We start from the raw sequence: 25,185 nt of genomic DNA, 5'->3' as shown, positions 1-25,185 counted from the left end.
TTTAAGAACTGCAAAATATATGCAATATGAAATGACATGGCAGCTTTTATCCTGTGCGTCTGACCTTGAAATACGCTACACACTATTCATCATCTATTTGTTTAAATTTAGCTGGCTGAAGCCTTGGAGGTCTGATTGGGTACACTCCCTTCCTTTTGTTTATCCAAGAGCAGCTACTGTTCCTGTGATAAACAAGAACTGGTTTGGACTGGCCTGAGAGCACGGCAGCCAGAGAGGCAACCCAATAGCCAAATGTGCAGCACTTCTTGACACAGATACGTAGAAGGCTTGAAATATTTTATCAGGTCAAACTGAGTGCGGGACAGTGGCATGTCATGAAGTTTCAACCGAACAGACGCCAGTCTGCTTACACCCCCGTCACTACAGCCTCAGCCAGTTCATTCTAGTTGTGGGTGACTTTTATATAATCTTATTTTTAAATAGATTTCATTTGCATCACTACTAAATTATGCACAGAGGCACAAATACATAATTATTGTTAATAAGTTAACATAATTTTATGAAAAAGTGGTGTTGGTGTTAAACCAGTAACATTATATTTATGACCTATCACCTTTACATAAGCAGCACCACAATAAAAAGTATGTTAACTGTTTAGACGACAAACAGTTTAGTTTTAAACTGACAAATATAGGAGTCTGTGGTCTTAGTTTTTGATAGAGATGCTATAATTTTATACATTATTTTTAGCAGTCAAATGAGTATTTAAGGGTGTTTTTCAACTGCTTTATTTTGTGTTTACTCTGATGTAGCTCACCTGCTTCAGCAAGGATTTAAGGGCTTAGCTAATTATATGACTCTCAAATTATAGGAGTCTGGAAAGACGAACCTAAGAAGCATATATTATTTTTATTTGACATTTCCCTAAATGGTCTTACATGATTTAATATGATGTTCATGATTTTAATTCAATACCCTTTTTATAAAATTCAGAGAATATTTCCTCACCATTTGGTCTGATTGCATGCTGGAAAAAGGTCCTGTGTTTGTACGCAGACCTAGCTCAGTAACTGGGAAACAAATTAGGTTTCTCTGTCCAAGCTGGCTCAGAAGCTCTATCTCTCTGTAGCCTGCTCAAGCACAATAGTGAAAGAGCATCTGCGAGATGTTTGAATGGCTGAGAGGTCCCCAAATTGTAAAAAAAACATGAAAAGAGATGAGGATGTTGCTCTCTTCCTGCTCCATAGATAATTTTGATTTATTTTTGCTGTTACATTACTTAAAGTGGAATTGACTCCTAATTCAGTAGCCTGATGACTGCATGAACATAAACATATGCCAAAAATGATGCCCACCCAGTAAAAAGTTGTTGATAAATCATTAAAAAAATTTCAGCCAGCCATCTAAAGAATGTTTATATTTGGTTGAAAATGGAAGGTGAAAAGACGTCTATAAAATAGATGTCATCTATATCTAAAATTGGATGAATTGTTGTAAATAGTCTGAAAACAGACAGCTGTCTTGGGCTAAATTTGGACCAAACCAGGCAGACCAAACTGAGCCCAAATTACATTGTCTATATTTGGGCTTAATAAAGGCCATGATGGACCGACCAAATTTAGCTAAAAAAAAACAACGTTCATATGACCACAAACAAGCTACATTTGGTTTTACAGTTGGTTTTCTCAAATATAAACTTTAACCTTAATATATGCACTTAGTAACATTACTTAAGGTGGAACTGACTGCAAATTCATGAGAATGCAAACTGCATGAAAGTAAATACATATTGAACGTTTACTTATTTTTTGCTGTTAGAACAGTCATTCTCTGGATTTCTCAATATTGCCTTCAAGTGCAACATGATTGAAGAATTGATTGTGTTTGACACAGATACAATAAACTGTACATAACAGAAGGTTTGAAATATATTTCAAAATTGATATCTTCAATATTCAAAAATAGTCATCGCGCCCATTTATGTTTAAAACTTTAAAGACCCATGGGTGATTACACCTCACAGGAGGTGATAATTAAATTTCAGCTCAGTTCAGGTTGTTCACTTTTGTCACATAGCATAAAAAGACATTTTATGAAAATAATATGCATCATTTTGAATATTAAAACAAGAAAATTGAAAGTGATATGAAGAAATATGAGACTGGTGAACCATGGGTTAAAAGATGTTTGAAAGAATGAATTAGTGCCCTGATGATATTTAAGTATGAACTCATCATTACTACAATTTCCACAGTCCCTACTAGACTAAGCAGTACATCTGAATATACATGTTGTCCTGTATGAATTATCAGGTCTCTTTTTACACCTCAGTATAACACACAGGCTAAAGGCATACCAGCCATATCCCAGACAGCAAACCATATGTCAAAGTGCTACAGGGCTCCAGATTAATTTCAGTCTCTGCAAACTGTAATCACTCTCTCAAGGCAGCTGATGACAGCTTGTAGATTTGCTGTTATTACACACACACAAACACACACACACACACACACACACACACACACACACACACACACACACACACACACACACACACACACGAGAATGGGATTAGTCAGGAAGTGATTTTTTTCTCATTTTATTTCAAACAATATTATTTCACCTTTAATTGAATTACTTTTCAGTCTCTGAAAACAGCTCAGTAAACTTAAGGTTTTGTTAAAACTCAAACATTGTTTTATATTGTTACTTATTTTCATCATGTTTTGCAAAAGGTGTCTAAAAGGCCCAGTATTAATGATGTACAATCATTTCCTTAATTAATTTCATACATTCAGTGTGACCTTACATAGAGAGTTTATACATGCATGTCTATAAATGTGGTTTTATTTTGTAATATGATTATCCAAGTAGACTAATGTCATTGGCTGAGCATGTTCATAGCCTTGTTCAGGTTCATGTGTACTGACACTCTGATACATAGCCAACTTAGTTTTAGTAATTGTTTAGATCTCTTTAGTGACATTTTTATTTTAAAAAAACACAGCAAGTACATTTTTTGGACCAATTGTCTCACCAGTACTGTGAATAAGAGACACAAGTCACCCTGTATCTACTCTGTTTACAGTGGCAGAGAACTTTGCTGCCAACTATTTTCTGTGGAAAGTAGCTTAAGCATGCTAGAAAAGTCACTAAATAGTGCTAGATGAGGACATCAGGCATTAATTAGCATTTTTGTCACATCATATTTGCATTCTGCCCAGTGTAGGATGGTGTTAGCCCTTTACATCTGGTTGCTACTTTCATAAGTTTTGTTCACAAACTGTATTTTATTTCTTAATAAGAATGTATATAAAATGTTTTTTATATTCATTTATATATATATATTTTGTTTTCAGCAGTCAGACAATAGGAGAAGAATGAAATGTGAGGCTATATGCTAACAAGTAGTCAGTTTCTGGCTATTTCCAAGTTTCCAAGTCTTTGCACTGCTAAAATTCAGAATAAACATTAGGTGCTTTTTTCAAGGGGAATACATTTTTTAATGAATGCAAATGTGATGTGATGATGTCACATATGCAAATTGGTGCAAGATATCATCTAGCACAAGTTTTTAAGCAGGCTTTAGGTACTTTCCATTTCACGCTTCACCATAGTAGTGTTGCTGCAGCAGGTTGAACTCTTTTAAAATAAAGATGAGTAAGTGTTTGTTATTCATGTTCATTTCATATTAGTATCCTGGAATGAGAACACAATGTTACTTTATTTGTAAGACGGTTTACTAGTCTTCATGGGCTCTGTGTTCATGTTTTAATATTTCTTTCACTTTAATTGGTACTATTTTGCATACTTTTCTATACTTTTCTATTGGTTTTTATCCTAGTTTGGGGTCATTTTTCTGTATTACACCTTTGATTTTGTATGTGTTTGTGCATGTTGTAGAAGTTTAATTTGTGGTTTTAACAACATAAGCGGTGTAGCGTCTACATAGTCTAACTGGTAGTGTCGCTGCCAAACAACTCCAGGGTCTCAGGGCACTGGCTTCAAATCTCACCTCAGGTCAGAAGTTTGGCGTGTTCTCCCTGTGTCTATCTGGATATCCTTCAAATGGTCTGGTTTCCTCTTACACCCACAGTAGGCTCCACACCCACTGTGACCCTGACCAGGATGAAATGGTAACAGAAGATAAATGAATGAATAGTGTCATTATCAGATCCATTGTTTGACTGCAAAAGAGCGCCAGTTATGTTGATGACACCCTAGGAGTACGTGTATTGCAATTGACAGTATGTATAGGATGGGGGTGGGGGTGTAATTTATTTCAGGTTTATAATGTATACTACTATATATTCTGTTTTTAATTTTTACAGAAATACCTATATTTATTCCTTCCACATCACAGATCACAGACTATAGTGTGGTGTAGCCTGCAACATGTTCTAAGCCAAAACCTGTTATTAAATTCTTGAATATATTAAGGTTTCAGATGGTATTCTCACTGACCTACCAAGTTGAAACCAGTATAAAAATTCTATCTGAGACAGCAGTCTTGGTTTAATACCATGGTATATAACCAACCAGTTATTTATAGTAGAAATCTGCCCATATGCCGTGTTCCTGTATTGTTTTTCTGTAATGTTTTCACTATAGTAACTAAGATATGTTGCTGTATAATTTAGAAATCACACAGGAAGAAGAGGGAGGGCAATTTCTTCGCATGAGACAACACCGCTGTTAAAGCCAGCCAGACTGTAATGAAATTAGGATATTTCCAAAACTCATAACATGTCTTCTACTATTGCCAAAACACTGCAACCTAAACACTAATATGTAACTGTGTGACACTCTGTCACTAAGTGCTTTTTATTGATTATAATAATTATATTTATTTGTATTTCTTTCATTTTATTTATCATTATTTTGAATAAATTAGCAAATAATATTTATTGGGGGGGGGGGGGGTTCAGCCTTTTTTGCTCATATTTACCAAAGATGGCAATATTTGTTGAAGGCAATGTAAATAGTTAAATAATTTTTCCGTAACATCTCTTTTATATTCATCCGAGGCTTGGTGCACATGGTTATGGGATAAGCTGTGGAGACCAGGTGGGCTCACTTGATGTTATGCTACAAAATTAAAGTGGCATAAATAGGGGGAATTGTAGTAGTAGCCAGCCAAAGCCATCATTCAGGAGCCCCAGAGCCCCAGTTTGGTGCTGGGAACAGCATGCCTGCTGCAATAGTGAGAAATGGCCAGAGCTGTTATTCCGCTGTGAGTGAGAAAAGAAGAGCATGTTGTTGATGTTAGGATGTGTGCTTCGGTATGAGACCTCAGCCTGGCAGAGGTGATTCAGCAATTTCCTCTCAGCACCGGATTGCAAAAAGTACCACTTGTGTAAGAAATGTCTCTACGAAGGCAACAAGGACGTCACAGTGGCCCCAGCCAGCAAAGATGGAGTAACTGAGTTCAGTCTTGGACCTAGGTGTTAAACAAGCCGTTTGTCTTGTCAAACTTCTGGCATGTCACCTCTGAGCCAATATGCGCTGCACTGGGTATTCCATTGGGTGTTTAACTCTCACTTTATATTATTGATCAGCTGCAATACCTAATAATGAAGGCTTGACTATCACCCTCATTCTAATAAGCTCATGGGAAGAAAAAACAGTCATCTGTGACTGATTGGTAAGATGATGAGCAAAAGGCATTGTGGTTCAAATTTACTGTCACCTCAACCAAATGACCCATTTCTGGACAGTCCAAGTGTTGTGTATCTTCACCCACTGTAACCAAGCCACATTGTGAGCAGGAGTGAGCAAAGGTCTCATGTGCATTGGTGTTCCATATTTTCATGGTATGCATTTACTGCTGAATTTTTTTTTTCAGAAATCAATTGTGAAGGACAATTGTGTAAAAAATAAATAAATAAATAAATAAATAAATAATGGAATAATATCACACTTGTTCATTCTGCTTTTTATTTCCTAAAAATAAGCAAACTACAGTTAGGACACGATTTATTAATGTTTAATGAATAAACATGCTGGCATTGTGTACTATTATAATATTGTAAACATAGTTACAATAAATTCAATTAAGTAATTTCAATTAATTGGCCTGTCTTTTACAGAACAGGCATAGAAAAATGTTGTGGTACAAATTACTGAATCATTCATTCATTCATTCATTATCTGTAACCCTTATCCAGTTCAGGGTCGTGGTGGATCCAGAGCCTATCTGGAATCATTGGGCGCAAGGCAGGAATACACCATGGAGGTGGTGCCAGTCCTTCATAGGGCAACACACACACACACACACACACATTCACTCATACACATGGACACTTTTGAGTCACCAATCCACCTACCAAAGTTTCTGGACTGTGGGAGGAAACCAGAGCACCGAAGGAAACCTACGCGGACACAGGGAGAACACACCTCACAGACAGTTACCCGGAGCAGGACCAAGTCCCTGGAGTTGTGTGACACTACCTGCTGCACCACCGTACTGCCCAATCATTGAATCAAATTTTAATTTTTGCATTTCTAATACAAACACCAGAACAAGTCAAAAAAGTCCAAGGCAGTTTGGAAGACCTAATTGGCTAATTTAAAGAAACCATGGCTTCAACATGAGAAGTGTCAGCTGAAACAATTTAAAGGTGTTCTTGGGTTTCTAGGAAGGTGCTATATAAGTGTAACATTAAATAAATACATAATAAAATAGGATCATAAAACCTGTTCAAGAAACAAAACAAAAAAACCTTTCATACAGAATGTGTCAAAAAATGTTGATTGTTCCAAGTCAAACAAAGCTAAACAAGGTTCAACAAGATCCTAAAATAAAAATGTAAATATGATTACATCAAACATTGCATCATACCTGTGTCAACAAGCACCATAATCCTCTGAAAATCATGGGTTTTAAAATAAGATATGAGGTAACAGTTTGTAAAAGGATTAAATACTTCATCCGCAGCTTTTTGAACAAGACACCACAGCAGACTCAAATCCCTTATTCCTTTGCCCTAGGTTATCCTTGATGGAAGAATGTGTTCAATGTATTCCTTTTCTCTGTTGCTGATAATCACTTAAACCCAAGCTCTGGTCAGTATTCATGTCCAAAAATACCAATTACCCATGTCTAATTTAAGCAGCATTTCTGGATGTAGTTTGGCGAATTCAGACAACCCTAAATTTACAAGCGTAAATGACACCTGTGGGTGATCCTATCTTAGTTTCAGCTTCTCAATTCAATGATGTTCAATTGTTGGAGTTGAACATCTCAATAAATATTCAATCCTTTCATTAGGAGGACTCCAAAACTGAAAAAAAAGCACAACTAATGTCTTTCACAGTGGTGTGTGCTGCCCACACAGATGGCAATGAGTTTATAACAGTATTCCATGAAAGGTAGTGGCACATTTCAAGTTCTTGTTCTGTTATGTACTGATAACGCTATAGAATTTTTAATAACATTATAGGTTTTGCATGCAATATATTTGTCCAAATGGTCTTTAATGCAGTTTCTTTACAAGAAAATGAAATATTAATGACTTCTGCTATTCTGCAAAGACATTAGAGTAGACGATTAAACATCTTTTGTAAAGATTTGTTGGTATTTGGCCATGTGTGTCTTCAGTGAGTTCAGGTAATGAAATTGGACTTTTACGTAAGCCACTCCAACTCATCCCATAGGCACTGAATAGTGCTCCATTTCTTCAGAGAACACAGTTCCACTGCTCCACGGTCCACTGCTGGGGGACCTTGGCCTCTTCTAGCCCACAGTTGGCACTGGGCATGCCAGTTCATGTACAAGTGCATATCTAAGTATATTATACAAACTGTTTGTGTACAGATAAATGTCTGTGTCCACAAGGTCTACAACTGCTAATTGATCATTTGCATATTAATCAGTCCCTTTATTTCTTTAAAGGACCACTAGGTAATATTTGTACCTTACAATTACACCTTTAAAATCATTGTGATGCTTCACTGACCTGTAATAGGGAAAACAGTTCTATTCCAGGCTCAGCACTGTAGAGATGGCACTATGTAAATTTTGAAGAAGTGTCAGAAACCGGACCTTCCCACCCCCTCTTACCTAGTGTTCCTTTAAACACGTAATGCTATTGTTGTTATATTCATATATGACCATGCAAAAACAACACAATGAGTATTATATTCTAAAAGCTTTACTGTAAAGTGAATGTTTGATTTAGTCTTCTGATGTCATCCTGTGTCCTGGTCATTGCTGTTTGCATCAAACAGCTGTATTACAGATGTAATGATGTCTCCAGCTGTTGCACTAAGTTTGTACATAAGATAGTATGTCCAGTTCTTGGAACAATGCCACAGCTAATTTGGCAATGGCAAAATAATGCTCACCAGCTCTGCACAATATTCAGTGACAAATCCTGTCCAATATCAATGTCATTTCTTGTTAGCTCATAATAAACTGTGCTGTAGATTATGAACAGACAGAAATAAAGCAAGGACACAGAGTCTGTTTCTCAAAGCCTAGGCTGCAGCCAAGCTGGGCTGGATTTCTCAGCTGTTACGTCATCAAAGGCCGTTCCAGTGTGAAGGATCCTACAGCTGAGAAATGCAGCTTTGGCTCAGAGATATCTAGAGAAAGCACCTTAAAACTCGAGCAGCACTGCTGTGTCTGATCCACTCGTCCCAGCACATCGCCACCATAGCAGTGTCACTGCAGCACTGAGGATGGTCTGTCATTCAAATCTTACCTTTTGGGTTGTGGTCGTCTGGGGGTCTTGACCACTGGAAAAATGAGTGGGGGCAAACTAAGTATGAAGAGCAACCGATGGATTAGAACTGCTGTTTGGTCAGTGGAGCTGAGAGAATGGTGTATGCTGTGTTATATAAACTTCATAAATTTCTTCATTATATCTGAAGCATTCCTACAATAGACAACTACCATATGGTGCTACTGCATTGTACAAGGCAAAGCCTAACACCTGCTACACACAGGCACCATGTTGCAGGGTAATTTCAGGGAACAAAGGTATCAGCTCAGAGCAGGCATATTATCAATTCAAGCATCAAACCAACATGACATCATTTTTTCAGATCTTGTCTACAGACATATGTGTGTCGTTCCTCTGTGTAGACAAGACGTTCTTATTCAGTCTGAATATGAAACTATGGCACAGAGATACTTCCTTCCTTGAGCAGGTGGTGAACAAATCATTTTAGACTGTTGCTATTATTATTTTTTTCATTTGCAACTTTTTTGCAGCTACTTTTATTACTTTTATTATTACCATTATTATTTCAGAAGAGGACAGGTTCTCGCTCTCAGCTTTTTATAAAATGTCATGTTTAAGACAGAGACTACCCAAAGCAATACATTTTGGCCCAAATGTTGCCTGTATCTGCAGTTCTCTTGTGGCCAACATTTGGTCCTGATTGGTGGTGATGACTCAGGGTGAGTGTGGCTGCCTCAAGGTCCTCTTTATATGGGCCAAATGTTAGGTGTGTTGTCGACAGGCTCATGTCTGGCTCACACAACACGCGCTTTAACCCAACTCAAGCCCAATGCATGACATCGGCCAAAATGACACAGATTAGGCCCAAATGTGTCTGTTATCTGGGTAGTAACTAAGCAAGTGACTGATGGCCTTTTAACACTAATGTGGAACCTGTAAGGTTCTCATTCGTGTACCTAGTTTGGAAACTATTGGCACATTTCCACCAACATAAATTGGTTCCCAAAACCAAAAAGGTCTTTCCCAGCTGGAACCAAAGAATAGTGCATTTCTCACCCCAAACCATGAGGCTTTGCCTGCCCTATGTCCAAAATTGCTCCCTATTCACTATTCCCTATATTATTCACTATATAGTTCACTATTACAGGGAACTAAATTCAGAAGGGTAGTGAATGATTTCTAACACTACCTCATGTGGGTTTTTACCAAAACAAATAAACAAACAAATAAAAAACAGTGGATTATGGGTAATCTGATTTCTGTTACTGCACATGTGTTGTACACTACTCGTTGCAGTGCATTGTGGAATTGTTTGTGTGCATTGAAAATTGTCCACTATGCTTTTCGGACACTACTACAAAATGGCGGAACTCCAAAATAGTGCACTAAATAATGAATATGGCACAATTTCAGACACAGCATGTGTGTGTTTCAAACTAAAGAAGCTTCAAATTAAGGATTATGATACAACAGAGCTGGATGGGTCATTTGCAGTGTGTTATATTGTTATATTATAGAGTTATAGAGGTTATTTTAGTTTTCTAATTTGGAAAAAAAGAGAAGTAAAAAGAAATAAAAACAGGGACATGCTCAGTTTGTGTGTTTTCTGGGGCTATGTCCAACTGGGGTTCCAGTTTCCTTCCAAAGCCCAAAAACACACATTGGTAGGTGGACTGGCCACTTGATAGTGTCCATAAGTGTGAGTGAAGGCATCAGGCCCTGAACTGGATAAGCAGTTACAGACAATGTATGAATGAATAAATGCTCACATGCAGACAGGTAGAGTCCTTTTGATGTGTCCATTTGTATTCGGAATATCAATTAAAACTACATCAGTTTGGGGAAAAAGCTGCCACTGGAAGTCAGTTCTTACATTTTATTTGTCTTTTTATACAATCCATACAGAGCTGTTGCACAACAAATGAAAAAATACTGATACTTGGACTTAATCCACAGGAGACAAAGAAGTCATCCAGATGCACCATTTCTTCCCATGTTTATATAACCATTGGCTTCCCCCGCTTGGCTCACAGCAAGATAACACAAGCGAGAGCACATGTGGTCTTTAACCTTAAGCCACTAGAAAAGCATATCCACTTGAGCAGGCCTCTTTCTGCAGCATCCCTGCAGCCTCAAGTGCTCCTTTCCTAAATGACAGCTCTATATAAGCTTGTAAATTTTTGTAAAGCATAAGGTGTTTATACAATAAATTGCCTTGAGTTCATAAATGTCTTCTTGGTATTTTAGATGTTACATGTACTGAATCTCTGTCTCTTTCAACACATCAGCCGACATAGTATATTTATCTTTCATGTGCATGAGCCAATTACTTGTTTAATATCTAGTTATGCCTTAAAGGCAACGTGGACAATTCTGGAGAACTACTGTTCTCACAGCAAAACAAGTTCCCAAAGTCTGTTTGAGTTCATTCAGAAGCTCTGCGTCTTTAAGGAGGAATGGTTAGTTTCAGTAAGAAGCCAGCTATAGCTTGTTTGTTGTTTAAATGACCACAGAACCTTATTTGTAATTCTTACATTTGCGGTCAATTCCACCTTAAATAATGTAACCTTAAATCTTTTAAGGTGGAACATGGAGTGGAGTAAGAAACACACTGTTGTTCGTTGAAACCTGTAAGTTTTTTGTTCACTATTTTAATTACCACAGAAACTCATTTGTGACTTGAACTGTAATTCACTCTCCCAAATTTGGTGTCAGTTCCATTTTAATAATGTAACTGTAAGAGCAAATATAAGACAGTTTTATAAGACAGTCCCACCTATGGGGCTGGAATAGAGCAACATTTTTCATGCTTTTAGTGTTCAGAGGTCTCCCAAGCATCCAAACACCTCCAGATGCCATTTCTTGGCTGTGGCTGAGCCAGAGACAGAGAGAGAGAAAGCCTGAGTCCGTTCAGACTAAGACACTTTTACCCTCAAATGTGTCATTATGGATCTAAATATACATTTGGGTCAATTTTTAAAATATATTTAAAATAAGATATAGTTGAACTGGAAAAAGATATATTTTTAGAGCTATAAAATATACACAGGTAGTGAAAGCCAACAGCATAACAGACTGATAGGGTTTAAATTTATAGACATCCATTGGGACTCATTGTATCACATACACAGCTTTGTCCATAGGGTGACACACACATTCACTTACACCTATGGACACTTTTGAGTTGCCAATTCGCCGTGGGAGGAAACCAGAGCACCCGGAGGAAACCCACACAGACACAGAGAGAACACACTCACAGACAGTCACCCGGAGTGGGACTTGAACCCACAACCTCAAGGTCCCTGGAGCTGTGTGTCTACGACCCTGCCTGCCGCGCCACCCTACATACATACATACATACGTACATTGGATGGTTACTGTCCATTTAGAAATGTCTTCATTCATGATTTTATAACTCTTTTTTGTGGGCATTGAAAACAATGTAATATTGTCTTTGACATTTGCAGGTAGTCTGGTTAGGAAATATCTACGCTATCTCTATACTAACAGGATAACTTTTAATTCAATTTTCAATGTTAATATTAATTTAAAATAAAAATAATGATAACTGTCAATGTTTATATCACTTCATTTACTATCAGGTGTTATTATGTTTTATATGATCAGTCTATTAAATACAATGTATGTAGTCAAAATGAGTAGAGAAGGCCTACTTTCTGTTTTCTTAAGCTTTTTTGCTTAATGTGGTTCCATTGTTCCAGGATCCAAACAATCAAAGCATTGTGTGCTAGATATTTCTGTGAAAGCACTGCCATTCTGACTAATCCTCAAAGCAAAGCAATCATAAAGTAATACATAAGACGATCACACTGACTCAAAACCCTTATGGCCATCTTATCCAAAATTAAACAGCCAGGCGACAACAAACACCCTCCACCCCCTGAGCCAGTCTTACAGTAGTCTTGCCTATGAACAGCTACCGGTTTGAACTAGACAGTTCCAGCCTCAGCAGCATCATGTTGGTTCCTCTGCTGCTTTTGTTCAGCTTGAGTCAGACCAAACTAATGCACGTCAACAACAAAGAACAGCACACATACTGTATATATATATTTTTGCAGTTCAAAAATACAGACAAAATACATGGTCTGGGGATATGAAGGATCAAAGGTTCATGAGCTTTGCTCTGTGATCCAGCCTGTGACAAATAAGCTAATAAAATGAATGGTCTAACACAGGACCTAACCACTGTTTAAACAAAGAACCTGTATTTGCTGGAAGCTAAAATTACACCCAGTAGTCAATGAGCATGTGGAACAGCATCCTGCATAATAGTGAATTGATGCGAACTAAGCAACACAGCTGCTGACCTCCTGTTTGTCAGATCCACGTGCAAATGGATAATACTTACAATTAACAATATTTATATACTTAAAACCATTAACCTATTATAGGTTTAATTCAAACAAAAAAAATGTCCAGTTTAATACCAAAAGGTCTGTTGGAGGGCAACATGTGAGTGGAAGCAAATGTGTGTTGATTGGCTAGTGATATTTTCTTACCAATTAAACTGTACAGTACTTGATTCATGCCATCAGTATAGTGTCCAGTTTCGGGTCAGGGGTTTCACATGGGTATCTAGAATGAATAAGAAGCAGTAGTATTCTTTTGGTGATCAAGTAAAAGACTTTATTACTGCATGGAGTGTCACTAGCCTCCTCATAAAGCTAACACTAGACACAGCGTGAGATTAGTCAATATTTCCTCTGCTCTCTGCCTGACCTTATCTGGGTGTGGTCTTTTATAACTTCAGCTGTATGCAGCCCTAGTTGTAGAAGACAAAGTCTCTAGAGGGGCCAGAATAAGAGAAGGGTAATTTTCAGACCCACCCATTCTCTGAGGCAATGACACATTTCTTGAATTGCTAGTTCGCGCCATTATTCTTTAAACCCCTCCTCGTTTAATTTCACTGGGAATAAAATATTGCTTGTTCCGATTTTATTAATGTGGTATCCGCTGATAGGTGTCCTGTTCAGAACATGGAAATAAATGTGAAGATATTATATCAATTGTATCAGCATACGTTTTATAGAGGTTTAGGGCGCTCTCTAGTGGACATTCACGGTAATCACTTGACTACTGAGTAAACTATGAGTAAAGAATAATCTAGGCAAGGCCTCGTTGAATGAGGTATTTTAGTCCAAACAACTGAACTGATAAGAAATTTATAAATCTGACTTTTACTCATAAACTGACACTCCTACTACTAATGTTATTACTACTACCAATATATATATAAATATATATAAACATGCCTTATTTACTATTTCAGATAAGAAAACAACTAAAAAACTGGTCTAATGATCCAATAGCGCCATCTAGTGCCGGAATATCGTCTCTGCAACTTAATGTAATCTTAAACTTAATGTTTGTTTTTGCTTACAAACAAGTGTTTTCATATCTGTTGCAATATTTATTTGTAAATGCAAATCGGCGGAAAGAAGTAAACGGGCTATGAGTGAAAGCAGATGCTGGGGTATGATGAGAAATGTATTGCCTGTAGTGGATTTGCGTGGCGTGTCCTGCAATTCTACTCAGCAATCTAGGTTTTCCTCCGCGGTTTCAGTGAGGCACAGCAGCATGTTACTGAGGCACATGCCCCAATAAACTGAGACCTTCACCACACTATTATACCAGTGCATGAAATTGAGTGAACTGATTGTTAAACTGAGGAAACGGATTGTTAAATTAGTGAAAATAATTATTAAATTAAATTAACTGGTTAATATTATTTTCTACTGTTGTTTCACTGTTGAAAAAAGTTTGGGAACCACTGTGTTACTTTGTGTTACACTGAGAAGCATACAAAACACATCGTGGTGAACGCGGCACGTTTTCCAACAGACCAATCATAGCGAAGATTCATGATGACGCTGCTGTGTTTTGAACCAATCAGGACATTTGACCGGGATCTAAGAAAGCAGCGTTAGCAGCAGGGTATTAACGTATCTGAGCCCGAGAGCTCGGCTTTGTGTAAACATCCCTGACAAAACTCGATTATATATCATACAAATCGTTGAAATATCGGCATTGTAGTTCTCGTGGATACGTTGCATTTTGAAAATGAGCCTGTCATTAAGGTAAATTAATTTGAGAACTGGTTTGCTCGGTAGCTTGTTATTCATTTGCTTAGCTAAGTTAACGTTATAGAAGGGTAGACTGCATATTTGGTAACCGATTGCTTTCTATGTAATTTAACCGTGTATATATATAACAAAAATGCATTTTAGTTATTTTAAGTTATTATTTATGTAGCAGCTTACGGTTAGCGTGCCATTGGTTGTTTTTCAGATGCTTTACGTATCATTTATAATTACTAAATTAGGTAGTTGTGAGTGTCTCTCATTGTTTAAATGTAACGTTACTTTTACCTGAAGCGATAATTGTGCTCATTCACACAGTTAGATAAGTTCAGAGAAATCGGCATAAATCTGTAGACACCATTTGCTAGCTATGCACGTTGTCTCTCACTGGTTGTTAAGGTGACCTTACGTTACAGTGCTTGGCCAAAACAAAAATCATATACGCTAATATTTTACACTTGTTGTCCATTTTCCAGCTCCACTTATCATGTAGGTATACTTTGTACTTTTAGTAAACCATCTGTTGCTCTGCCTACTTTGTTACCCCCCACCCAGAATTATGAGAATTACGTTCAGACCTGCAGTGACACTGATGAGGTGGTGGCATGTGGTTTTAAGTTGCTGTGGTACAAGTGGATCAGACACAGCAGTGCTGCTAGAGTTTTTAAACACTACCCACACACTTGTCACCATATAGGATACACCTATTTTTATCCATACTGTTAATATATACATCAGCAGGATTTAGGTGCCTTGCTCAAGGGCATCTCAGTCGTGGATCTTGAGGGAGGAGACAACACTCTTCTTTCACTCCCCTGCCCTCATTTCATGCTGGTCAAGGGAACTGAATTAGTCACCTTCATGTCCCAAGCCTAATTGCCTAAATGTATGGCCATGTCTGTAGATGCAGTCAGATGGTGTAGCTAATATCCTGTTGCACTGGGAGTCTTGGTCACTGAAGTACATGGTAAAAAGGGTTTAATGGACACTGAAAATTGCACAATCAGGTAGCACACTGCAGAGTGTAGAATATTAGGGTTAGCAGCATTTTTTTGGCCAGGCAGTATATGGTGCATAACAATAAGCAACACTAAGCCTATCACTACATTTTACGTTGTTCAGCAGTGCATATTTCTTCACAATTTCTTTCAGGGCTGAACTGTCCACTGATAAAACTAAACGGAAGAAGAGGAGAGAGCTAACTGATGAGCAGAAGGACGAGATAAAAGAAGCATTTGAGCTCTTTGACACAGACAAGGATAAGGAAATAGATTACCATGAACTAAAAGTAAAATATTTAGTAATATTCTCTTCAGTGTTTTTTCTTTATACTGTCTTACCTAAAAGTATTAAAATATATATTTGCCATATTTGTCTAGGTTGCTATGAGAGCTCTTGGGTTTGAGGTCAAGAAAGTAGATGTGTTGAAGATCTTGAAAGATTATGACAGAGAAGGAACAGGGAAAATCACTTTTGAAGATTTCAAAGAAGTTGGTAAGTTGATCTAAAATGAATTTCAACTGGTTTTGGACACTTTGTAAAGTGACTTGAGATAGAGTATATATCTTTAATATTAATATTAGATATTCTTAGTGAAAAAAAATAAATAATAACAGTCAGTGACATTGGGATTGTTTGCATTTATCCCGTCAGTGACTGACAAAATATTGGATCGGGACCCAAAAGAAGAAATTTTAAAGGCGTTTAAGTTGTTTGATGATGACGACTCTGGGAAGATCAGCCTCAGAAACCTGCGGCGTGTGGCCAGAGAGCTGGGAGAAGACATGAGCGATGAGGAGCTGAGGGCCATGATTGATGAATTCGATACTGATGGAGATGGAGAGAGTAAGGATCTAAGACCTTAAAGGATGAATGATGCTATTTATTTATTTTTCCCCTTTAGAAATCTTAAAATATAGGTGTATTACTTATACAGTTGGTTTGTGTTGTTGATAGCATAGGTCCTACACAACTCTACATGACACTACTCTGTATTTTTTGCTTTTCCATCAGGCAAATTTGGTATGTCTGATGTGGAAATGGGTATTTTTTTAGTCCCTGCTTGCTCATGTTTCTAAGTGAGCAGGGTGGGGACTAGATTGTGACATTTAACCTTAGCAGAGCTCTGATTGGCCAGACAGACATTTTAATCATAACGAAATGCAGACATCTAGCAAAAACTAATGTAAAATTGCACTGTGGTAATTTGAAGAGGTTCAAACGTTCTCTGGAGTAGTGGCTGATGAAAAAAGGAACAAAAAAACGGTACTGATCTGTATAAACTCATGCATGGCATTTTTACAACATGTAAAAACAATGTTACCTCTGATAGTGGAATACCAACCAGTACCAAAAACACAAGAAGGGCCAAGTAGAGTCAGGAAGAGTGTACCATCCAGTGGAAGAGCAAAATTAGGCTAGTGGAATACAGTGTTCTTTATTTATTATCCCTGTTTTGGCACAAATGAAATACTTTAAAGTATTTGTGTTTCTATAATTCTTAGACTGGTGCCAGGAATTTGTCTAAGATTCAATTAAATAATATATTTTATTTAATTATTTATTATCTTTTAATTCTGGGTTGTCACGGTATTTTAAACAGTCAAAGCATCTATCTGTAAGTAAGAGAACCACCTTTATGTTTCTATTGTCCTTTTGCCATTTAATATAATATTTGTCCATTTCTGTCTTTTTCAGTTAATCAAGAGGAGTTTGTCTCCATTATGACAGGAGACTCCTGAGCCTTCTGCTTGTGTATGTCATCAAATATACTGATGCTCATGGAGAGCACTTACCAGGACCTCAGAAAAGATGTTCTTAGACAGCAACAGATGTCCGTCCAACATATAGAACTTGATGTGTTACAGGTCTGAATATGTTAAATAATTTCATAAGATGTTGTACATTTGTATCATATTTAACTTTGAAAAAAATTGGTTGCATATAAAATGAACATAATTATTAGTCTTATAAATCTTTTTTGCTGTGAATTGTCAGAGATACCAAAATTAGCATTGTATCAATGGAACTTTTTTAGTTTCTGTACTAGTTGACAAAAAACCTCACAGACTGAATGTAACAGTTAATAACTTACTTAGGTAAAAATGAGAAAGTGGCATACACCACCGCATAATACACCTGCCCCCCACCCCAACCCCCAAATGGAGATAATCATGTATGTTCAATCTGAGAGAAACTGTGAAGTAACTGCTGAGCTGTGGCTCTTTAGGAATCTCAGCTGATAACCCTCCTTTAGGGTGTTAGATGCACAGAAATATGAAAAGTCAGTTCATATGTATGATGACTTATTGAAAGGCTTTACAGTCTTATGTCGTGTAACAGTATCTACATCATCTCATGAAAGTTATTGCATTGTTTTTCTAAGAAATTGCTTAATGCGCACACTCTTATATCAATAGATATTTTGTTTCTGTCCAAAGAAAAACATGCATCTCCAAAATAGTAACTTTACAGGAGAAGGAAAAATGTTCTTAAATTTCGATATATGCAGATTTAGTTTCAAGTAATTTTGGAGCATTTCTATTGTTCCATTCTTTACGACATTTTCACACAACATGAAGGTGTGAACTGCTGTGTTCAAACGATGTAGTAAACTAAAAATCCACAAATAATAGAGATAAAATTTTTTTCTCTGGACACGGATGATTTTACAGAAGCCCTGAAAGGCATGATGTATAAAGTTGAAAACATGTTCCTGAGGTTGAAAAGAATATCTATAGCAGTATATATATATATATATATGTAATATTTGAAGTTGAAAAGAAATATCTATAGCAGTTTATAACAGTTTCAGCCATCAAATATATATATATATACACACACACACACACATATATATATATATATATATATATATATATGTATATGTATGTGTGTTTGATTTTTCTGCTAATGAAGTGAGCCAGAAGGGTAAAAAAACATTTTTAAATAGCTAACATTTAGTGTGTTGCTCCTGTTTTGATATTTTTTTTTCAGTTACCCCTCCAAGCCTCAGGAATACAGGGGAGAAATTTTTCTGAAGCGCTTGGTGCTAAAAATTGTTGTTCCAGCTTTTTAGAAGGAATAAAATTGAGGAAGAAATTGTGTATAACAGGCAGAAAAAAACCTATGTGGAACCTATTCTCAGGAACATGCTTCCAACTTTTTATCAAAACTTTCGACTTATAAAAAACCCTTTAGGGCTTCCACAGATTTAAATATTTTAGTTGTACTTTATTTAATAGAAACTGCTCTGAAATCATATTGATAATGTAGTTTTGCTAAGTTTTTGTATGTTGAGAAACAGTTCACTGTATTATTTAACTTTTTAAATTTTTTGTTTACTTGAATAAAAATTTGTAGTGCTTTTAACAATACTTTTACAGTATGTATGGAGGAACTTTTAATGGGGTTTTGGTGTGAGGAGGTCAAGTGACATTAAATTTTATCAAAGTAGCTCACAGAGCAGGCTTAGCTTTTTTTTTATTGCTTCGGGGTATCTCAGAAACCACCTATGCTGTGTGGACGTCAAATTTGTAATAGTTGTGACAGCACAGCCTGAAAATGGCTGGTGGGGTAGGATAGTTGTATTGTTGAAAAAGTACCACATTTAAATGACAGACAGTTCATTTTGAACACACTGTCCACATCTCTGGCCACAGTAGTTTCATAATGATGCCTTCTGCAGGGTGTAACCTGCATATCCCAAATGGACCTTTACTTCAAACTGAGCCTGTTATTTCAAACAAATCAGGAACACCTTTAAATATTCAAAAATTTCTAACACCTCTCAATATTCACCACAAGGTTTCAGAAAAAACTATAATGTGTTACAAGAATGGGCTAAAATCAAACTCTTTTTTGAGACCAGTAAGAAAATCTGTACCATAACCATTTAAGGTTTTGGGTTTAGATAAGATTTGGTTATTTTCCTCATGGGCTACCCCTACAGTTGCAGATTGTAATTCACTTTTACAGCACTGTCCTGAAATCAAGAGGGAGGGAGAGATGATTTCCTGCCTGCCTCCAAAAGTTACATAGTGCAGCTTCTGCAGTGCTGAATCCAAAATAGCAACAACAAAGGCTTTATTCCCAGAGGTTTAAATAAAACTTCTCTAATAAAATAAAAATGTCTGTCAACCTGCATTTGTATTTAGTTTACTCTCTCTCTCTCTACTGATTCTATTATTTAAAAAATATATATTATTTGTTAATTTTATTTTTCATTTTTATGTATTAATTTTATTGTTTATTCATTTATTTCTTTAACTATTAATTTTTTGCAATCATTTATTTCTCGATGTTTCATAGTTGTTTATTCATATTGGTTTATTGACTTGATGTACCCATAGCACGACTCGGGAACACCGGGACTTACCGTGTGCGTGAGAAACGGCTCTCTCTTTAAGGTTATTCTGCTCTCAGAAATGGAACTGTGGGACACACGTCTCTCTTTATACAGCGCTTGTGCTCCAGAGATGGAGCTGTGGGAAACACTGCTCTCCCTATGCGGAGCCTATGCTCCTAGAGACAGAGCAGCAGGAAACACAGCTCCCTTGGTGTGGCACCTCTGCTCCCAGAGACAGAACAGCATACTCAGTCTGCCCGGCAGCTCACACACATCAGAATGAGCTGCAAAAGTGCTGCCACATTTGCTTACGATAAATTTATTCATTTTTTCTGAACTCCTGAACTGAGATCACATGATTGATTAAGGCATTCAGCTTTATTCAAACAGTAAACACGTCTATGAACATATAACATGGGACTGAAGGTGCGATTGGAACCATGAAATGTTCTGGCATCACATTTAACAAGCGGATACATACATTGCTCCATTTCATTGAGGCAAGCAGCTGTTTCTCTGAGCAGATCCAACACCAACCTTTGCTATGACATTTGTTCTGCCTGACACTTCTATTAGAATCAACTGCTCTGTTCTGGACTTGAGCCTGAACCTGTTTTTGGTTTTATGTCCCTTATTGAGTCATTTAGTAATTTATTTATTTATTTTTTTTTTTCCTGTCTTTAATTCCACTTTTATTTTTTTTATTTATTTTTATTATTGGCAGGTTTGGTCCTTCATACTTCACTTAAAATAAACTACACTTACTTAATATACTACAATACTACACTTAAAAAAAGGTTTTTGTAGGGTTCTTTAATGTGTTGCTTCTGGTTGGAATCGTGTTCTATACAGAACTACTTCCATTTTCAATAGGTTCTTTTCTATAATCAAATCTTTCTTCAGTTTGATTAAAAATGTGAATATGGTTCATAGAACCTTTCTGAAGATAGTTCTGTATAGCGCTAAACATTATTCTATTATTGTTATGAAGTCTGACTTTTTTATATAGAACCATATACACCACATTCTCAATGAATATGAAAAAACATTTGGTGGTAATATACACCATCACCTTTTCTAAATATATCAAACGTTTACTCAGTTATGACTACACTACATTTTGAATATGATGCCAGTGTTGATGTTGTAAGGCATAATGTACATAGATTGGTAAATAGTGGCTAAAGATATATGATCTCCACCTTAAACCGTTTAGAATTAAGATATCCCTCAATCAAGATGGCGGTTCAGCTAGACACATTGAGTAATACCTCTATGATATAATACTGTGAATACTGAGAGGTATGGATTGGCTAGACGTTGTTTCTTCGTTAAATGCTAAATTTGAACGCCCTCTGACAAATTCTATGTTTTAATTAATGATCTCCCCGCTCCACCCCCCACCCATCTTACAGAAACTGTGAGGTACATTGTCTCTACTTCTGCAAATCACCACCAGGTGGCGACACCGCTTTATAAAACCAAGAAAAACACTTCCGTGGATCAAATTCACACGTTCTCATGATTGAATGCAATGTAGCCTAAAGCCTTAATAATAATCCATCCATCCACTATCTGTAACCGCTTATCCATTTTAGGGTCGCGGGGGGTCCAGAGCCTACCTAGAATCATCGGGCGCAAGGCGGGAATACACCCTGGAGGGGACGCCAGTCCTTCACAGGGCCTTAATAATAATAATAATAATAATAAAATGAATTGTAGGAAATATTACTGCAACAAAGAAAGAAAAAAGACCTTCTAATAGCCTTGGTTTTAGGGACAAAAATGAGCGAGGTGTAACTACTCAGCACCTAGTTAGCATTTTTCTAACTATTTCTTGGTGATTTCATTTGAATTTCTTAAGTGCTTGCAAAGACACACTGCTACAGTAAAACCTGGTCATTGGTCACAGTAATCTGAAAAACATACACGCTTTTAATGGACTGGAGTTTTAGTAGAATTAGTTTGAAGTTTCATTTATGCCAGTGGTCTGACAGGTGTCTTTAGATATTTAAGATTTGATTGATTATTTTGATTGTGTGGTATAATTACCTAAGCATACTGTCAATGATGAAGCCAGTAGTGTTTCATGGTCTTCCTACCTCTTATTTAGGGTTTGAGAGTCCCAACTGTAATATGGAGTTAGCTTTGGTGTATCTTTAATTAAAACCACTCTATCATCTGCTTGTGCTTCAGACCTTGCTTTTCTTACACATTGTAGTTTAAGTTACTTGGAGATTTTAGTTAAAATATATGCTTTATCCTCATATTTTAAATAGTAATTTCACACTGTCTGTGTTCCAGTGGCCAAAACCTTTGCAAGGAATAAAATAATTCCTGTTTTGGATTAATTTATCTGGAAGCAGTGCCTCATTTATTCATTTATTCATCTGGTGTGTGAAATTCAAAGGGCATATTTCAAATGACCAATCTCCAGGAGTGGTCTGTGTCAGTTGCATTTAAAGCCACATTCTGTTCATTTTTATTAACTAAAAATATATGTGAATTTTAAAGTTATGACACTGAAAATTCAATATACATTTCTAAAGTAAATCATGTTTAAAAGCTCCAAAATACTGTGGCCCTAAAGGGAAAAAACACATAAAAAAGAACATTGACCAAAAAAGGCTCATTGCTGCCTTCTGCAGGGTGTAACATGCATATCCCAACTCAGTCTTTAGTACAAACTGAGCCTGCTATCTCAAAACAAATCAACAATAATGGGCTAAAATCAACCTCTTCAAAAACTCTTCCAAATAAGGCCCTGATATACTATCTTTTAAAGGAACACTAGGGCATATTTCTACCTTAAAATTACAGTTTCAAAATCATTGTAATGCTTCACTGACCTGTAATAGGGACCTGTAAAATAGAGACTCTGCTATGGACCATGTAACTGTACTAAGTAACTTTTGGCAGAGGGTAGGAAACCACCCCTCACTTCCTCCCCACTTCCTCCTTGATTTCAGGACAGAGCTGTTAAAGTGAAACTGTTAAAACCCAGTGTTGCATTAAGCATCTTTTACTGTAACTTTCAACTTCAGTACTACACTTTTAAAAAAGAGGGTTATTGTAGGGATTTTGAAAATGTGATGTTCATGTTAGAACCATGTGTTCTATATAGAACTTCTTCTGTTCTTAATAGGTTTGTGCCCTGACGAAATCATTATTCAGATTGATGAAAAAATGTTAATATGTTTCTATGTACAAACTATTTGAAGATGGTTCTGTATAGCACTGAAAATGATTCTACTGCGTTGTTACAATAGAGGTAACCATTTCACCCTATAAGTGGTACCTATAGTGACTAACTAACTAAAGAAGTAACCAAAAATGAATAAATAAAAAACATGCAGCAAAATTAAACCAAACCCCATTTTATTAAAAAAAGAAGCAATGATAAATAAAACCAAATGCACATTAAAAAGTGTAACCAGGTTAAACAAAAAAAATATAACGAGTCTGAATGAATGAGGCAAGTGGGACAACAGCAAAAACATTTCAGATGACCAAAATTCTGTACTATAATAAGTTTCACATTTACATTAGGCCCCATTAGCAAATTTAGACCTAAGAAAAATCTCTCCTTTGGCTAAATGTTATGACAAAATTATTTGACATACACTACAATTTTTAATATTTTTAACACAATCCTCCATTGTAATAAACTGGTATTTATCATTTGGTTTAGCTTATGTATGAAATTGTGTCTTGGTGAACAATTACATTTACTGCCATATTTACAGATAAAATTCCTTATTATAAATAGAATAGATTAGTCCTGAAACAGAACATGTTGTACACCATTTTATTTTTAAAGTACTAATCATTTATTATTTTTTATTGTTGATTATATGAGGAATATTTGTTCTTATACATTGTGCTATCTGATTGACGACAAAATATAAGAAATTAGCAAACTACCAAAAATGCTTCTAGTAAAATAACACTAGCTATAAATGTTAGCCGACTAGCTAATGTCACAGACACACTCAGGCATCTTTGTTGTAGTCATATGGGAAGCTTCATTAGCTAAATTAATTACTAGCAATATATGTATCTCTGGACAAAATTAAATGTAGTCATTTCAGTGTAAAATCTTGCACAGTTTTTTTCAGGACAAGGATAATATTTTAGTGTGTTTGCTATTCAATCATTAATTGTCAGTAACTGCTTATCCAGTTTAGGGTCGCAGTGGGTCCAAAGCATACCTGGAATCACTGGGCGCAAGCACATCCGGGAGGGGGCGCCAGTCCGTGGCAGGGCGACACACACTCACTCACACATATGGACACTTTTGAGTTGCCAATCCACCTACTAACATATGTTTTTGGACCATAGGAGGAAACTGGAGCACCCGGAGGAAACTCATGTGGAGAACAGACCAAACTCGTCACAGACAGTCACCCAGAGCAGGACTTGCACAACCTCCAGGTTCTTGGAGCTGTGTGACTGTGTCACTACCTGCTGTACCACTGTGCCGCTCTGGATATAAAATTTTAATTAAAATTTCACGCAGTCCACTGAAAAACTCCACTTTTTGTGCATGTTTAGTTTATTACATCGTTTGAACACAGTAGCTGTCCATAAAGGATTCATGATAGACAAAAAAAAGCTCCAAAATGACCTTTTCAATAAAATATTTTGACTTTGGGTGAAAGTTCAGGAGATTATTTTCATCTCATGTAAAGTTACAATTTTGCAGACACGTTTTTCATTGGACAGCCAAACCCTCTAACATGAACATTTTAAAATCTTCGTTCTGATATCTACTCGGAAGCTCCACTCTAAAGTGGCAGAGGTTTGACCAGAAATGTTATACTTAACTTTTATTTTTGAATGTTTGTATTTTGCTTAATTTAGCAGAGGGTATAGTTTGTCATTTATCCTATTACACTTAAAATGAAAGAATGATCATTTCTATTTCGCTACATGTATTTACCCATTGCACTTGTATTTATCACCCTTGGTAAACTTCTGCTAAATGCCCAGTCATATAAAAACTATTACATCACCCCTAAGTGTTTAGTTCACTAACAGAAACTACCCAGCATTCAAATTAGGAGAGCTCTTATTTTCAGTGTAGGGG

The 25,185-nt window shown here is 36.5% G+C and overlaps 1 protein-coding gene and 1 long non-coding RNA gene across 3 annotated transcripts; one reads left to right on the top strand and one right to left on the bottom strand.

The window, feature by feature from the left end:
- Positions 1-3,973: 3,973 nt before the first annotated feature.
- On the bottom strand, positions 3,974-13,447 carry LOC136674555 (uncharacterized). The gene is made up of 3 exons (XR_010796066.1): positions 13,389-13,447; positions 13,169-13,244; positions 3,974-4,080 (listed from the first exon to the last, which is right to left on the bottom strand). It is a non-coding gene; the product is annotated as an uncharacterized lncRNA (long non-coding RNA).
- A 1,141-nt stretch (positions 13,448-14,588) lies between these two features.
- cetn3 (centrin 3) lies at positions 14,589-24,573 on the top strand. Of its 2 annotated transcripts, XR_010796086.1 has the most exons (6): positions 14,589-14,746; positions 15,902-16,037; positions 16,129-16,243; positions 16,403-16,594; positions 17,447-17,616; positions 24,438-24,573. XR_010796086.1 is itself a non-coding variant. In XM_066650852.1 (5 exons), the coding sequence occupies exons 1-5, from the start codon at positions 14,730-14,732 to the stop codon at positions 17,488-17,490; spliced, it is 504 nt and encodes a 167-aa protein (XP_066506949.1). In that variant the 5' UTR covers positions 14,589-14,729; the 3' UTR covers positions 17,491-19,839. The 2 variants fall into 2 exon arrangements, 1 of the variants encoding a protein (XP_066506949.1); XM_066650852.1 differs by lacking the exon at positions 24,438-24,573 and having other exon boundaries at positions 17,447-19,839.
- Positions 24,574-25,185: the final 612 nt, after the last annotated feature.

The sequence above is a fragment of the Hoplias malabaricus genome, chromosome 18, assembly GCF_029633855.1.
Source record: "Hoplias malabaricus isolate fHopMal1 chromosome 18, fHopMal1.hap1, whole genome shotgun sequence".
NCBI classification, from domain to species: domain Eukaryota; kingdom Metazoa; phylum Chordata; class Actinopteri; order Characiformes; family Erythrinidae; genus Hoplias; species Hoplias malabaricus.
The sequence above is the reverse complement of the archived record's forward strand: the minus strand, read 5'-3'. Positions and strand labels throughout refer to the sequence as shown.